Source organism: Magallana gigas, chromosome 4 (assembly GCF_963853765.1).
Source record: "Magallana gigas chromosome 4, xbMagGiga1.1, whole genome shotgun sequence".
Taxonomy (NCBI): Eukaryota; Metazoa; Mollusca; class Bivalvia; order Ostreida; family Ostreidae; genus Magallana; species Magallana gigas.
Window position 1 is genome coordinate 45,892,247 of NC_088856.1, and position 18,039 is coordinate 45,910,285.

Below are 18,039 nucleotides of genomic sequence, written 5' to 3' on the forward strand. Positions count from 1 at the left end.
CCAATCAAAAATATATTATGAATACACTACACGCAGTTTAAGTACATTTAGCGTTGTAAAATTGAATTACAAACACAGCTCAGGACTGTTTATTAATAAGTGACTTTCAGGAACATTTATTAATAAATTAAGCAATATTAAGTCCTCTTTATATAAGTTACCTATACAGGTCAAACTGATGTCTTGCTAATTATCTAGTAGTCATTCTAAATAATATGACGTTACGTATACGTAAACATTTTTACCACATTCCACTGACTCATAAGACTGTATACATATTCGTTATCCTCTTCTATAAGGTCGTTGCTGTAGACTAAGTAAGTGCTTACGGTTCCAGTACATAATAACCATTCTGGATCTTCACAATTTAACTCGCAATGTAATTTAATTCTCGAGTAATTAATGGATAGGCATCTTTTTCTTCGAAGACACTGTTCTACACAGTCGATAAAATTCAAACCTTCTATCTTCAAAAAGACACCATCTTTTCGTCTTGAGTTCCAGCGTATCTCATGGTACCCATTTATCTGGCTGCATAGAATATAATTTAACATTAACAACAAGCAAAAAAGCAAGACTCTTGTATTATCGATACCCATGTTACATGTAACATAATTTTAAAAAAGCAAAATGATACAGGTGTCCTGTTCATATTGGTGACTATATACAAAGGGCGGTGGGAGGGATGCATGAATTTCTTTAAAATTAACCAATCAATATGTTTGATGGGTTTGAATTCGAACATTAGTTGTAATTGTAAGAGCCACTTCACATTTATTTTATAACACTTACTTTATTAAAAATATTGGTTAATCTTGAACTTATTTGTTCGGTAGTTATATGATATTTAGCTTAATTTACACTCAAGTCATTTTCTTTGCTCATACTACTTAACACGAAAATGAAACAATGTACACAGAGCATTTTATTCAAATATATTTTTTGTTACTAATGCAGTTCATGGATTGCCAAAAAAGTGCTTTCATCACAATGCAGTCTGTTTCCGGTTATAAAAGCATATCTAATCGATGTATTGTTTTAAACTTTACTCAATGTTTTGCAATTGCTTCTCAAAATTGAACCATGTATTTACACAGTTGATGATAATACAGGTATGTGATAAACATTATAAGGTGTTATGCTCTTTAATGGTACAGTAAAATCTTCCGCCATGTTCATATTCCCTGGGTAGTTTCTAGATAAGAATGGAAAGGGTTACCTCTAGAACTAAGTCAATTATAAAAATAGAGAAATAACTTTAATTTGTCGTTAGAAATAAAATACATGTCAGATATATCATTTGTTGGTATACGTTTTCTTCCTCTTGGTTGGATCATTACAAAATTGTGTCATAGTCCTGATTTTGTGAATTTGTGATCTCCGCAGTAAAAAATAAAGATATTTCAAATTGATTACAAAAGAGCAATCCCACTGCCCACATATATAAAGAATAGAAGATATAATAAAAGATGTTAAAACATTTTTTTCTACATATGTTCAGCTTCTAAATTTATAATCCAAATCTATTATCTGAAGAAATGCTTTTAATATTTTAAAGTCTTATTTAATTTGCAGTATAATAACTTTTGATAAGGCGTTGTTGCGTTTTCCTGCTTTAAAACTTATGAGGAAAGCGATATTACGTCTTTTAGATAAATAGTAAAATGTAACGGTTTGGGAAATACGTGAAAATGACGTCTTTTGAATATGAAAAATGCTGTGCTTATTTTAAATCATGAGTGAGTTGCCAACATGATATATAACAGGTTCAATAGCTCAAAACTAAATTATATGTACGTGTATAAATATCGCTTTTTAAAGATTAAGATTTGTATTATTATGAAAAATAATTGTGGTTACGGCTATTCACACTTATTTTACACCAATCATTTTTTGATGAAATGCAGACTATCTATCAATACAAAACCTTGTTACGATATAGAACAGCCCTTTTTTCATGTCAATGCAAATTTATAAAATATTATTCAAAGGAATCACAATTTGAATTGTAGTTTTAACGTACACTTGAAATATTAATACATCTGGCATATATCAATGCTTAAATATGTGTCAAGGCAAAACTATTATTGATGATATATCAGAAAAGCGAAAATAATGAAAAACAAGACAAATTGGTATAAGATGAATATTCACCTCAACAGTTTCTAGCAATTGATATAAAGTAGAATCAGAAATATTCGTTGAGGATTTAATTTTGTTATTTTCGTTGACAGTTTAAATCAACGAAATTAAATTCATGACGAGTAATAATAAGTAATAATGAATACAAACTTAAGAGATTACGATATGACGAAATTAAATGCAAACGAACTCTTATTTAGGTTTAAAAAAAACGAAAGTTTGACCCAACGAAAATCTGTGTTTTTACAATATATTTTTATATTGGAGATATTACAAAAAAATTGTAATTTAAAGATATTTTGAACAATTTTGAAGGCAAGGCAAGCTACTGACAAACAAGTTGATAAAACAGGGCAATCATCAGTCTACATTGAAGTCATTTTTTGTAAGTTTTTTGGTCGATACAACGACCTAGTCAACATATATAATCTTCCATTTGGTCGCTTGCTGACTAACGTTTTTCAGACTTAATGCTAGACCATTATTTTATGCAATTAACTGTTTAGTCCTAACGATTTTTCAATTTCCCCCGATTACGACAAAGAGCATATTGCTCACCTTTGCGACAGGTCAGCAGAGGATTACTCCTCCATGGCAACTAATTCTACCTCAGTCTATTTTTCCGTGTTTGCTCTGCTCCTGTTTTGTATTTTTTGTTCGACGTCTGATTTTTAACTCTGTTCGTTATCACTACATGTCATGAAATTATATCTAATTAGAAATTTTAATAACCCGATGTGTAATCTGCATCAATAACAAGCAAAACTATATATTTAAAAATCACACGCAGAAAAAACACAATTTTCTGTTTGAATAGCATTTTATTTTTATAAAATTCATAATAAGCACACTATATAATTTCTACATAATAAAACAAAGAAAATGTCTGGCCATTTGTCCTCTTGTTACTTTCATTGAAGTTGAATTTAAATTACTTGTACGTAGGTAAACACGACTTAAGTCAGCTATGGGCTCATTTTCATCCCACATGAAAAATGTCATTTCTCCACCGAAGTCATTTAGCAAGGGCGAGGTTCCCTCTTTTCTTATTCCTTGTAAGTACATTGTATTACCATGAAGATCTGGATGTAAAACGCAGAAGTCATTAAACTTCTTGAATCGCCCGGTGCATCCTCTCATAGAAAATAACGTATAAAATAGTAGTATACACAGCTTAAAGTAATGTTCACCATCAAATAATGTAAAAAGAACGCATTCACGTCGTACGTTTAAACCTTAGCTATAATATATTTCATATTACATTTTTTTGCAAATTCTAGAGAAAATATTCATTGTGTGATGTCTGGTTAATCTTGTTAAAAACATAAATGCACGTTGCACATTTTAGCAATTTGGTTAAAGCGACAGAATGATTTAAACGAAAGATTTTTTTATGGTTGATGAACATAAATTCTAATTAAGTCGTGTTAATCTATTAAACTTTACCTACTAGTATTTAGGCCACCCCCATCATTTTTGACAATTTTTTAATGTCAATTTTTACAAAAGTAGTTAGTTTGTTCATTAACCTATAACAATATATAATTTGATCTCAGATTTTATATTTTCTCAAAAACTCTAAAATAAATCAGATAAGGTATAATGTCACATAAATTTTACTGTGAAAGCCTAACATATCCTACTGAAATCAAAATACATAGTGTATTTACAATTAACCTCAATTAAGTCTACAAAACATTGTATGAAAAAAACATATTTATATTTCAAAAATTATTAAATAATTAAAAAATTTTCAGACAATTTCTATATAGTATTACGTACATAAATATTTTATAGGTTTTTTATCCGCTTATTACCGATTATATACTGTAAAAACACGATGTCACTTTCAGAGTCCACAAGAAATAAGTGACTTCTAGGATCGTCTTGACTACACGCTGTTCGTGCCTTTTCATATGTTTTTCTCCTAGTATGATACTTGTAACAATACTGGTGTGTTGAATTCCAGGTGTAACCAGGTGTGTTACATTCATGTACTGCAAAAAAAGACTAAAATAAAAATGCTACTAATAAAAGACTACTATTGATTCCTTATTTTCGCGAGTTCTTAATTCTGCGATTCAACAAATTTAGTTTTCATTTGTCTAAAAAAATGAAAGCATGATAACAAAACCATGAGATGTGTTTCTTGCGATTTTACGATGATAATAATTACTTGCATTTAATAAGGAATCTATAGTGTTTCAAGGTTTTAAATGTTACGTCAACTTTTTTTGAGACAATTTAAAAAAAAAATAATTGTTTATTAGATGGTTATTATTTATAAATCAATTTTAAGGAATATATCACACTTCATTAGAGGCAAACGCTTTTTCAGATAAAAGGTTTTCCTTGTAAGATTTTTTTTTTAATATTTCGAGCATATAGTTTGATGATGATTATTATATACCAAACGTTAATATATCAAGAAAAAAGATACATACTATATCGAATTAGTAAGCTATACAGAAAGCAGGTATAACGGATTTATTTTTGCAAGAAAATAATAAAAAACTAATTTTTATACAAATCATATTTTTAACACCTTAAAAATGATACAAATTTATTATTTTTTTAACTGTGTTATGGAGGAAAACTTTACCTATTCAACATTATTTTAAAAACACATGTATCATACATTTTCAAGTGCCAAAAGAGTGTAATAAAGAGGATCAGATTGATTGAGACAGGATTTTTTGTAACCAATTCATCATTATTAGGTTAGATTATTTAAATTGAATCGTCTTCGGAACGGTGAAACTGTAATCCTTTAAGGTGGCGATGTGTAAAGTGGTATCCATTACAAGTATTTATGTTTGAAACAAACACAGACAGACATGATGAAATTGACAAACAAAGAACCATGCACTGCATCAACGGAATTGTCTCATTAAATAAAGGTTCTTTCTGTGGAACAAGATACTTCATGTCAAAATACTGCATGAAAGCAACTTCGAAAATATTCGGGTCAGGTAGGGTGAAGACCATCATCACAGAAAGACTGAAAATCATCAACTGTAAGATGGAAGGCATGCTCAAAATTAGAGGTCAACCACACAATTACTTTTATATAAAACAATACCATTGATTTTTAAATGACGTTTTTTTTAAATCAGTTTAACTGTAAGAGTATATTCCCTTATCATTATAATTACCTCACTAGATAAATATTGCTTGTCTTTCTCTCATTCTCTCATATTGTATACTATTGTGTAAGTTATTTTATAAATTCACGTTGATTAAAGTTGCTATTTTATGGTTTATCTTTAAAAAGTTTCTAAGATATTGGTCCATTGTGAATACATAGAGTCATTTATACCAATTGCTGATAAAATTAGTTTTTTCTATGCTTATAATCTCGGTTCTTTTCAGGTGTTACATTTATCAAGGTTGTTCTACAAGTGTTATGAAGGTCACAACGTAAGCTAGATAATTCTATCTTGTTATCCAGCATAATACTTTTAATCAAAGCGAGTTATTTTTTTTTGAAAAAACAAACAACATATTTTCTACTATTTGGAGATTTAGGACATGTGTTATAATATTGTTTGCTCAGCCCAATTGTCAGCATTTAGCACGTGTCTATATTCGATAGATAATTGAATACCATATTGTTTAACTAGTCAGTGCAGATATACTTGTACCTGGCACACGAGAAATCACAGGAAATTTAAGATAACCGACTATCTTTATATGATGAACTTGATCAGGTCACATTCGGCTGTGGCCTTATATGCCCAGGGACAATTCTTAGGACAATCGGATGTCATTACGTATACTGTAACTTTAGACAGAAATATCTCTAATATGGAGAGTTTTTCTGGATACCGGGAGGTTTTACAATTAACATTCATTGAGTTTATAAAAATTGGACTGTTTTTTTTACGTCTGATGTAGAACGGGCATTACAACTGAAAAATTTCATTTGCAGGAAGAAAAATATTATACCATTAATGAAATTAAAACCATAAAGATCGAGATAACGACCATCATCACAGAAAGACTGAAAATCATCAACTGTAAGATGAAAGGCATGCTCAAAATTAGAGGTCGACACACATTCACATTACTATTTAAAAACTAGTTTTTTTAAACCGAGTTTATCATCGGATAAAGAATTCATAAAATCATATATTTGAGAAATAAAGAACGAGTTTTCGTGAATGTTGCAGAATAACCTCCGAGGTCGAGAAATGTTGATTTGAAATATAAAAACCGATGCGTTAGCCGAGGCTTTTATATTTCAAACAACATTTCGAGACAGAGGAGGTTATCCTTCAACATTCACGATAACAAGAACTTTATTTCTATTCTACTAACAGCCCAGTATTTCTACAGATCGTTTCTCCTATAGAGAGACGATCTAGGTCATTTTGTTCCGTGTAACCCCAATGGTTTTGTAAGTAATGTTTACATGTATATCGATCAAAGAAATCACATGCAGACGACAAAATTTTTCTTTGGATTTTTAATACTCTTTACTAATTCATAAAATATCTTTAAATCATGTTCCTAATATTTTAAGGGCAATTTATCACGATTATTACATGTACTACTACACGTTATATATTTTATGCAAAAACACGGAGTGAAAATGTGCTAGGGATGTCCTAGGAACAGCCGCATTGATCTCTTAAAAAAAAATTGAGGCAATACGCATCGTTTTGACTAGAACTAACACGTGAAATTTTAAAAACGTTTACGGTTTGAAGTTGTACTTTCATGATCAGTGCGAGACAAATAGGTATTTCTGATCTGATAATTTACTGATGACGTTCGTGGTATATTGAAGAATAATGTCTGTGGCATCTCTTTGATCTCGGCAATAACTGTGGTAGAATAGAGTACAAAAATGAAGGAATAGAAAAAATATGTCTCAGTTGTATTTTAACTCAAGATATAAACATACATATTATATTTTTAAAAAATTGAAATGTTTCACGTTTCCTTTAATTTCACATGAATCTCCGTGCAGCTGCAGGCCAAGTACAAGAATCAACGATCCTCTCTGACAAAATTATTTTTATTGCAGCGTTTAATATCTGAATGTTTTAAAAGAAAAAAAAGCAGCGGGATGGATTAATTGGCAAAGAAGGGGGCATAATTTTTCATAGTTTGACAGAAAACTTTTTTTGTTATTCGCTTGTAGATTTTATCTCGTTTTTTAGTGTCATTGTAGAAAAATAATGAAAGTGAACATCATAGCTGTTCTACAACTGTCGACCCTCTAACCTTCTGCATTTGATTACTAAGGTGTGACAAATTTAAGTTTTTTCGCTTGTAAATACTGTTGGTGGGAAGTAATTTTGCTACCCTTTCCGACACTCAAGACATACTAGATCCTTAAAATTTTTAAATTCTCATAACACATCATGATAATATGTGATGAGTTCATTCAACAAACATTGTGACAAGGCTAGCTTAGATATTGTATAGTGTATTTTTCCCTTATCAGACCCATGCATGTATGTACAACAGACAGCGGACTTTGAACTGCTGACCTGAAAACCTTGAATACGTAGGATTTGATCGTACATCCATCCGATTTCAACCCGTTTAGAATAAATTAACGAAAGATCCTAATCAGATCTTGCAATCTACTTTCATTTTCATTTTCTAATGAAAAAACTACGTCGTTTTAATTAACAATTGCCGTGAAAGTCTACCTTTAATTTTGCATGCATGTAGTTGCATTGTTCGAGTACATCAATGGTTTTTTTAAATGCATTTCTAATTCATTTTATATCTCTAAACGAGTGATATTTGAGGAATGTTTATGATGTACCTCTTAATGTCCATTATTTGCTAGTCCAATACCAGTTTCTAAAATAGTTTTTATTTGACTGTCTTACTGACCACGAACCGTACCGTTACGTGTTAAGAAACGAACCACGCCGTTCAGGCACTTAGTATTTTTTTTTTAAATTGGGGTGGGGGACTCTTTAAAAAAGTCCTGACCAGCAGAAAAAAAGCAACTTCTCAAAATCATGAAAATCGTAATTAGGGGTAGGGACAGAGCATAGCTTGCCTATAATTCGTAAATTCTTTTCATGCTTCCAAAAAGTGGGACGGGGGGGGGGGGGGGAGGAGGACTCCACAACTCCATGTTAATTTACTATTTTATACGTAAATTTGAAAAAAAGAGAATGAAGCGAGAAAAAAGTGAACCCCGATGCTACGTGTCTGTCGTGCAAGAAACAAATTTTACCGTTTAAAAAAACCCAAACCATATCTTGATTTAACCTGTAAATGAACAACTATTGAGGTCCTACACTAAAACGACCAATGAAACATACAGTACCATGCAACAAACATGCAACTTTCATAACTAAACTAGTTTCTATTCCAGAACGTTTGCCAAATGACTTTGCCTACACTTCTGTTTTAGTTTAATTTAATAAAAAAATGGAACTTTAAAGATACTGATTAACAACTTGGCGCATTTTGGACCATCAGGATATTTTACATGTTTATGTTATTGTAGGTTTTAAAGAGTCGATTATTAATCAGATTCAATTTTCAATACTCAAGTCTTTAAATAGTTTGATAACTTAGTTTCTATTAACTCTTTATCTCCGTCGTCTATTTTATACCAAGTTAAGGCTGACATACAATCATATTTTCTGAAAATGCGTTTCTATAAATCTTTTAACATTTTTTTTTAAATTATATACCATTTATTGATTCCTTATAAACAAGTACATAATAACGTATCAGAAAATAGCATATGGTGAAAACAGATTTACAATATATATCAGGTTTTTATAAACTAAAAATGTACACTGTATATGTATATGAGATAATCAGAAAAAAGGAAAAAAAGGAAAAAAATCAACATATGTTGAAAAAACGTATACGATATATATCAAGTTTTTATGGAAAAAAAAGATGTTACATGTACACCGAAAAATCTTTCAACTTGACGTATCGTGAAGCATGAAGAGTGATTTGGTGTAAAGCAAATAGCGTAACAGTTACAAAAGAAATTGAAAACTAATACGTCGAGGGTGAATAATGCGTACTTATGATTTCATGTCAGCTTTAAGTACATGTATTTCCTGCCAAAATGTATGTGTAAAATCTTTCCTCAGCTTTGCAAACATAGCATCAAAACATATGCTATGAAGTTACTTTGTTTGCTACAGGAGACCCCTGGCCTCAGATAGTTGGTTTCATTAAGAAAAAAAAATGCATGTCGGCATTACCAGCCAAGATACATGTAAAAATTTCATTGGCTAATAGAATTGTCGATTGAAGGTGACCTCGTGCGGCATGTTTTACGTCTTGTATTACCTAAGAAGGAACGATTTTGCAACTCTAATTTTGATTAGATTGACAATTAAAGTCTAATATCTTATTAAACTATCTCTTGTTATAGAATGTTTGCCGAAGGTCATTGCCGACTTCTTTGTTTTAGTCTAATGTTTTTAGCTAAATAACTCATTTTCAAAGATACTGATTAATAACATAGCATGATGTTAACCATCAACATATAATACATGTCCATGTTATTGTATTAAATATAATTAATTATCTACTATTCATTTTTTTATCCTTGATTCTACAAAAGGATCATGACAAAAAACACGCGGTATCATAAAAAGTTTCTGTCATTAAAATTTGTATTATTCCCCCTATACCCTTCCATACTCGATAATTTGCTTTATCTAAACAAAGCACGTGATTTTCATAGATAGGCAAGAGGCAACGTGACGGAGGAGTAATAAGTTTAACCTTCCCGTGTCAAGTTTCAGAGGTTTGTGGCTTAGTTATTATCATTATGAATTATATTTTATATACTATGTAATATCTACTCTTTCTGATTATGGATTCAAGAAAAAAACTGTACGTTCACGTTTTTAATTCAAATTCTGAAATGTTATGAAGCATCATTATATAGCGTAGCACTTAAAGGAATGAAATATTGCTCTATGTGATAACAGAGAATGTATACGTCTCAAGGGGTCTAATATACTCAATGTTATTCTAAACCTTTGTTATTATATGAAAAACAAACGAAACTAGGAAAGTGTTAAAGAAATCACGATACTTTTCCATCAACCGCAGTCAGTTTTTGTAAATCAATGTAACAATTTACTTTAGAAATATAAGGTATTGTTAAATAATTGCTAAAGAACGGTTTTAATAGTAAGTTTTAATAAATTACAGATTAAGTTGAGGTGACTGCCAAAACCTATTTGCTACTTTAAAACATTACATTTTTATATTATGTCTTCAATGTTTTTATAGCTATAAAGTGTCTTTTTAGGATATAAATAAAATCAGCTGATTATGGATCAATGTCATGGTGCCCAGGATGTGGTACAGTGTCATCTTTGTGACACCATTGGCCCCCCTATGTACTGTGACTTTTGTCACGTACATCTGTGTAAAGCGTGTGTCGGGGAACATCTCTCAGATGAATCGAAAGAACATAAAGTGGTGTTATTTAAAAAGCGAGGATCTACAACAGCATGTCCAAAACATTCCGCAAACATAAGCGTACTTTTCTGTACACAATGTGACATTACTATTTGTGCAACATGCGCTTCCTCTGAAGAGCACCGAGGCCATTTATTTTTTGAAATATCTAAAATCTTTGACGGCAAGAAAGAAGTAATCCAGAGAGATTTACAAGAATTAGAGATATCCATTTATCCTAGATTCCAAGAAATTGCTTCGAACATTCCGATCCAGAGAGCTGATTGGAACAAAAACTCCCAAAAATTGTCAATTGCTATCAACGAACATGGAGAAAATTTGCACACAGAAATAGATATTGCTATCAAGAGGCTTAAATCTGAACTTGACGAAATCAGTACCAAACAGCTAGATTTCTTAAACAAACAGGAAAATGAAATCAAAGGCACCATTTCTGAAATTATACAGAGAATTGCTGATCTGAAGAAATTATTGAACTCCAAAGATGCCAGTCTGGTCTCTGGTTATAAATCTAAAAATGATGTATTCAAAAAATTACCTTCTAACATCACAATTTCTTTACCAACGTTTACCCCTGTGAACGTTAACCAGGAATTTATTTATCAACAATTTGGTTCTCTCTCAACGCTATTACTGACAGAAAAAGAAACAGGCAACGCAATACAATCTCCTGGTGTTTTTTCCCCTTTGCAATACCGAATTCTTATTGATAAACCACAAGTCGTCACAGAAATAAATACTGAGCAATATGTAGCTAATGTGGCTTGTCAAAGCGATGATGATGTTTGGGTATTTTGGGATAAATACATTAGACTATTCAACCTTCAGGGAGAACTAAAGCAGTTAGTCCAAACTAAATCAGGAAATGTGCCATCCGACATAGCAGTGACAAGGACTGGGGATCTGGTTTACACTGATAGAGATGAGAAAACCGTTAACATAGTTAAGGGAACTCATATCGAGGAAATTGTCAGACTAAGGGAATGGAGACCTTTGAATGTATGCAGTACAGTCTCCAATGACCTACTGGTGTTTATGCAGAAAGATGATAGAACACAATCGAGGGTTGTACGCTATTCTGGCAAAACAGAGATACAATGTATTCAGGGCGGAAGTGGAGTGGGGGGTCTTTATTCATCTCGTGGAACTTTTGAAAGATTCAAACATATAACTGAGAACGGGAACCTTGATATATGTGTGGCTGACGGTGACGCCGGTGCAGTCGTTGTAGTCGACCAGGCCGGGAAATTCCGATTTAAGTACACTGGTCCTTCTTTTCCTTTAAAGGAAGCTTTTGTACCATTGGGTATTACTACAGACAGTCAGTGTCAGATCCTGACTGTAGACCTTTTAAACTTTCGTATTCACATCCTAGATCAGGATGGTAATTTTATCCGATACATTGATAACTGTGATTTATGCAATCCGGGGTGGTTGTGTATGGACAGTAGAGGATATCTTCTTGTAACGGAAAGTACCACGGGTAAAGTGAAAAAAATTAAATATAGTATGTAGTAGAAAATATGTTAAAAAAATATTTTTGTTTATTCTGTATAAAATAAAAACATGCATAATACCAATTGCTTCGTATCGCTCAATATGACAATTGCCTATCAGCCATCTAGGTGTCTCTCTGCGTTGTCACTGTGAATACTTTTGAAGTTTACGTGTTATTAAAGCTGATTTTCATAAATACGCATTGTTTCTCTTTTATCTACCACTGGATATAAGTAACTGATTTTTATTGCTAAGCTTATTGCTATACAACCCTATAGAAATTAGAGAGCACTATTCATGCTTGATTATATACAGGTATTGCATACACATGAACAAGTTATACGTCTCGGAAAGATTTAAAGACACAAGTTTCAGCAAAAATGATATGACAACCACTGCACTTGTAAGAAATGTCCAATAAAAGACGAAACAAAACAGGCTGAAATCCAGGCACACATTTAAGCAGTGAATCATTTTTTTAAGGAATAAGAAATTCTTTTAGTATCATAAGGTGATAATTTCGGTCGGGGTGTGGTCAAATCCAATTAAGCCCGAAGGGTTTTATGATAGATTTGATCACGCCCCGACCGAAATTTTCACCTTATAATATTCAACGAACGATTCCCTTTTACATATATTTATATAAGTTTAAGCAATCGTTTGATTAAATATTTAAGTATAAAAAAACCAAACCCCGCTGGCGCCTCAATTTGACGACATTTGAAGTTATGGGTCATACAGTACAAAATCGATACGTAGTGTTATCACAGGGAAAGACATTGGAAAATGAAAATATTGAAAGATATAGTGTCATAACTGCAGCGTTGTTTATACAAATTTTCATAGCGCGCTAACGCGCATTACTGAATTTGTATGCACACATTTTCAAAAAATCCTTCAAAAAGTAATTATGCCTTAAAAAAACCTCGATTATAGTAGAAAGTTCTCATGTATCGAACTGTTATCACAGGATGAATGGCCATCTTTATGTTCTCCTTAAAGATAGCTTAAAGGTGTTTAAAGGTAGCTTACAGACGATCTTTAAGCAACCTTTAAGCTATATGTGTTGCTTAAAGCACGCGTAAAGATGGCTTCAAGGCAGCTTAAAGACTATCTTTAAGCCACCTTTAAGGACAACTTACAGGTCCTTAATGTCCAAACTTCTTTAAGCCACCTTTAAGCCACCTTTAAGCCATTTCTTCTAGAAAAAAAAATTCAACACGCCCAAGATGAGGATTGTACGAAAGCCGAGAAGGATCATTCGAGATTCGAGATTCAAAATACGAGATTCGAAATACGAGACTCGAGATTCAAAATTCGAGATTCAATATCTAAATTAACCAATCAAATCATGGATCTGAAACCTGTATCCTAGCAACATCAAACTGTTCTAAATAAAGATCATTCGTACATGCTCTTTCCTACAAATAAATGTCTTAATAGCTCTTATATAGTGGTTATAAAATGGTTAAATTAACATTGATGAATTAACCCCACACAGTATAAACAATTAAATTAGAAATAACACTGTTGGCCTTGCGAATCTAAGTGGTTTTGTTTGCCCTGTATGTATTTCCCCCCGAACAATTTTAACCCGAAGTGTATTCGCCCCAACTGTGCAAAAATCGGCTCGCAAAGAAAGATCTGTTTAATCTAAATGTTTTAGCTATGAAACGAAACTCAATGAAATAATCGACATGTCAAAATAAAGGTTATGATAAAGTTTTAAACAATAGAAGATATAACTAGAGACGAGCTCGTTGCAAGCAACGATTAGGTTTTCCGTCGTAGCTGCGTCATACTTGTGACGTATTACAAAAAATTGATAGCTGACCATAGTACAATATTAGATGTGTAAACACTGAGAAACAAAGTATTATATTTCTGTGACCGCGTAGATTTTACGGTGATAGAGAATTCGTCTGGATCTGCATCGGTCGTGTGCAGTACGAACCGGGTGAGGGAAGGTTGGCGTAAAGTGTATAAGGTAAAAGGTTGGGGCGCGCTGTGGGCTTTAAGCTAAAACGAAGGGTAGGTTTGCCGTATTCCCGAAGGTCCACCAGTATACAGTTCCAGAGAAATAAACAGGCAATTGATGCAGGATTCTACATTATTGGACGAGACTCAACAATGGCAACATTATAACAAATTAACAGACAGACATGTTACAAACAAGTCGGATATGGCCAGAAGTGGCCTCCGGACTTAAGACTCTGGGAGAGTCGGATCTGGCCGGGGCTGGCCGCCGTATTCCAGACTGCGCATTGACAATTGTACATAACTATTTATAAGAATCTTAATGAGTATAAATTGACAGGTAATGATATAAGTAAGCTGAGTGAAAGGTTCACAGATATAAAATAATTTAATAAACTCAATGAGTCTTTGATGTCAAAGAAATGAAAATCTGATAATTGCACAATGTTGTTTTAAGAGATTAACAGTCATTGAGACATGACACTCTGTCTCTTTGAAATCACATATAAAGTCTGAAAAGTGTCAATCACTAAATAAAAAAGTAACTATTTTACAAAAATAATGGCAATTTTCAAGAAATTCGGATGGACGATATGTGTCCTAGATCGTCCATCCGATTCTTTTTCTGACTAAAAGCTACAGACCTGTAGTTAGAGATTGTCAAACTCTTATTGATTATGTCAATTTGTTTGTTTCAAAGAATCATTTTTTAAATCAATAAAGTTTTACCTTAAAAAAAAAAAAAGAAATCGGGCACAATTTTCAATGTTAACATTTTACAATTTTATGGTCTATTAAAATTTCAAGAAACAACTCTTCATTGTTTTATCCGAAATATTGCATGTAAAAAAATTACATCGCATTTTTTAAATTACAAAAGGATATTCAAAATGAACTTGGATTAACCGCTATAAAAAAGGCATAAAGAGAGACTGAGAACCAATTTCTTCTCTTTTTTTTTTTTACATCAAAAGAAATTCAAAAATAAATCAAAATATATTTTTTCTTTGTATGCGTTAATGAAAATGTAGATCAGCAAGGGGTTTCTTTTCGTGCAAGCACCTACTTAACAGATTGTTACACGGGTCTACAACGATGACAAATATCGAAAAGGCAATATTGTGGGTGAAGGATGAATTGTAGTTTGTTTTTTAAGTTTATTTTTGATACATGTAATTATATTTATATGGATCGGTTTTGTTGTTTATTAAAGAGGGGAATAAAGAAATGAGTAATTTCCAAGCACGTAGCATCGTTTTTGAAAGTGGGGGGGGGGGGGGGCAAACTCATCCAACAAATCTTGACAAGCAAAAAAAGAATTATTTTTTTTGAATTTTCCAAAATTTTCAAAATTTCACTCATAATTTCATGATTTTCATACCATTTTTTTTTACATGCTACCAAAATGGGGGGGGGGGGGGGCAACTCCATGATAATTCAATTTTTTTTATGTAAATTTTATAAAAATAGTTGCTTCGAGAAAAAGTGGGGAGAGGACATCTTTATGTCATATAACATGTGAAACTGATTTCATTCCACCCACAAGCTTGAAATAATGAAATAATTTTAATGAAAACAATAGAAATAGACGTCATAAATCCCATATCAAACGACATATTACCACTTGATTCTGCGCGTCTTTTTAATGAATTTATAAACAGCGGCAAATTCTAAAATGTATTTTTAAAGGTAATGTTAGCTGCAAGTCTGTAGACCTTGTATGAAAAATTCCGGATGGTAGTCAATTTTTCCGGGATACAGACCGAGCGGTACATATATATGCAGCTAAGGTAACTAAGAATGATTCCAATAAAATACTTTGTTGAGTAATGCAAGCTTTTAAGAAAGCAATACTTATATTTGTTTAAAATATAACACCCAAATACGTCGTCTTACATTCGCTATTTGTAGAACAAGCAGAACCAGTATCAGTCTGACCGGCCTCACCATTGTTGGAATTTTATTGTCCTAGCATTGCATTGCTCTGCATGTACACAATTTCTTTTATGAAACAAACAACAAAAATATAAGGTCAAAGAGGTTTATCTATATGAAATGAAAATGTACATATGTATAAAAACATTTGGGAATTTTATGTGGAATTATTTTTGCGCGCTACATGTATCAGTTAGTGCATTACAAGAAGCCCTTTCATAACCTCATAAACGTGCGCACCCCTACAAAAATGGACCGAACTGACAACAATTGTTTCTGCAAATACTGACTATAAATTACGAAAACATTAAATTGAATACTATAGAAGGATTCAAAATTAATTTCTTTACAACTTTGCTTCAATAATGCATTAGAAATGTTTATTCCTTTTTAAGTTATTGACAAGAAACTTTGGACGCCTCTAACTCCCTAATTATAAGGGCCAGCCCCTTTTTCGGTATACCGAATGAAAGGTCTGGGTAAGACCAAGAACTTTTAAAATACATGTTATAACAAATTTTTATCAGGTAGAAAACTAACACGGAAAATACGCGATTTTTAAAATTTTTTTTTCTTACCTTTGTTTCAACATCTATACTTCCCCTTTTATTTGCATTTAAATGATAAATAAAATATATCTCTCACAAATTCAATGTATTAGCTTCCAAACCAACCCATCTTTGAGACTCTGCCAGTCATCGTTAAACCTAAACCCCCTGGACAAAAGGAGTCGTTAAATTTTACTAAAAGGGGAATAACTCAAAACCGGATAGGGATTTTCCTCAATTAAAATATGCAACGACAACATCACGCGGCATGTTATCAGTCCTGAAAATTTCAAAACAATCGGTGGACAAACGAGTGAGATATTAAGGATCAAAGTTGGCGTCTAGAAGAAAAAAGAATAATAAGAAATTTGAAAATTTTTCAGAATAATAGTAAGGTTATCCGCTGAGAGCGGAAAACCTTAATGATTTACAACCTCAAAGACAAAAATCCAGATAAGAATAGTGCATTGTAGGATATGGCAATGCCATTGTCGATATGAGAGAGAGAGAGAGAGAGAGAGAGAGAGAGAGAGAGAGAGAGAGAGACAGACAGACAGACAGACAGACAGACAGACACAGAGTTTTGTAGTGTCAAATTCAGTTTTGATTTAGAATTTGAAATTAAATTGATTTGATTTGTTACAAGCATATATAGACAATAATTAAGCCTAATTAAGGGTAGGGCAGACCAACTAGCAAGCGTTAATTTTAAGGGTGTTAGAGCACCTGTGATTTACATCGACTCTCTCTATCTCTCTATCTCTCTCTCTCTCTCTCTCTCTCTCTCTCTCTCTCTCTCTCTCTCTCATCACCTAGCATTTCCTTTTCCGTGAAGGAGTTCGGGGTATTTGTGATGTCTTACATTAGCTAGCGAAAATGATAAAACAAACATGAAATTTTCTTTAAATTGTGTGCGGATGTTGTACTCCAATAATCTGTTTTCAGTATATACATTTCAAGAGGGGGGGGGGGGCGCTATAAAGTCCTAATTAGTTTGCCAGTTATTCTGTCCCCACTTTGTTTTCTCTTCGTTTTCCAGGTTTTTTTATTTGGCTCGGCAAATTAATATAAAACTTTCTGTGTAGCTCCATAACGATGCACTGTAGATAAATTATGAGTAGTTTTACTTTTGATAAACAGGTACATATCCGTACTTGATTTTTAATTTGACTCTTATAATCGGATTTAATATTCCAATAAATATAGGGTAGGAAAGAGTAGACGGGACTTTTTTGCGCATATCCTACTGTACCATTCATCCAACACAGGTATTAACACTCATCGAGTTCGACTTGCTTTCCTTTTTTTCATCCACTGGATTTAAAACTATTAATTTTTGAAAATATTTTGAATTTATGGCCTGATTATATATAAATAAGAGCTGCGCTGGTGCATTTATTTACCCAAATGGACCAAAATATAACCAAATGAATCTAAAATATTTGAGAAAATTAGTTTTAAACGTACGACTCTTTTTCAATTCTAATCGGGTATGTCC

The 18,039-nt window shown here is 32.3% G+C and overlaps 1 protein-coding gene across 1 annotated transcript; it reads left to right on the plus strand.

Annotated features, from left to right (window-relative positions):
• Positions 1-9,828: 9,828 nt before the first annotated feature.
• Positions 9,829-12,251, plus strand: LOC117682983 (uncharacterized). Its single transcript, XM_034451672.2, has 2 exons — positions 9,829-9,898; positions 10,412-12,251. The coding sequence occupies exon 2, from the start codon at positions 10,435-10,437 to the stop codon at positions 12,097-12,099; it is 1,665 nt and encodes a 554-aa protein (XP_034307563.2). The 5' UTR covers positions 9,829-9,898; positions 10,412-10,434; the 3' UTR covers positions 12,100-12,251.
• Positions 12,252-18,039: the final 5,788 nt, after the last annotated feature.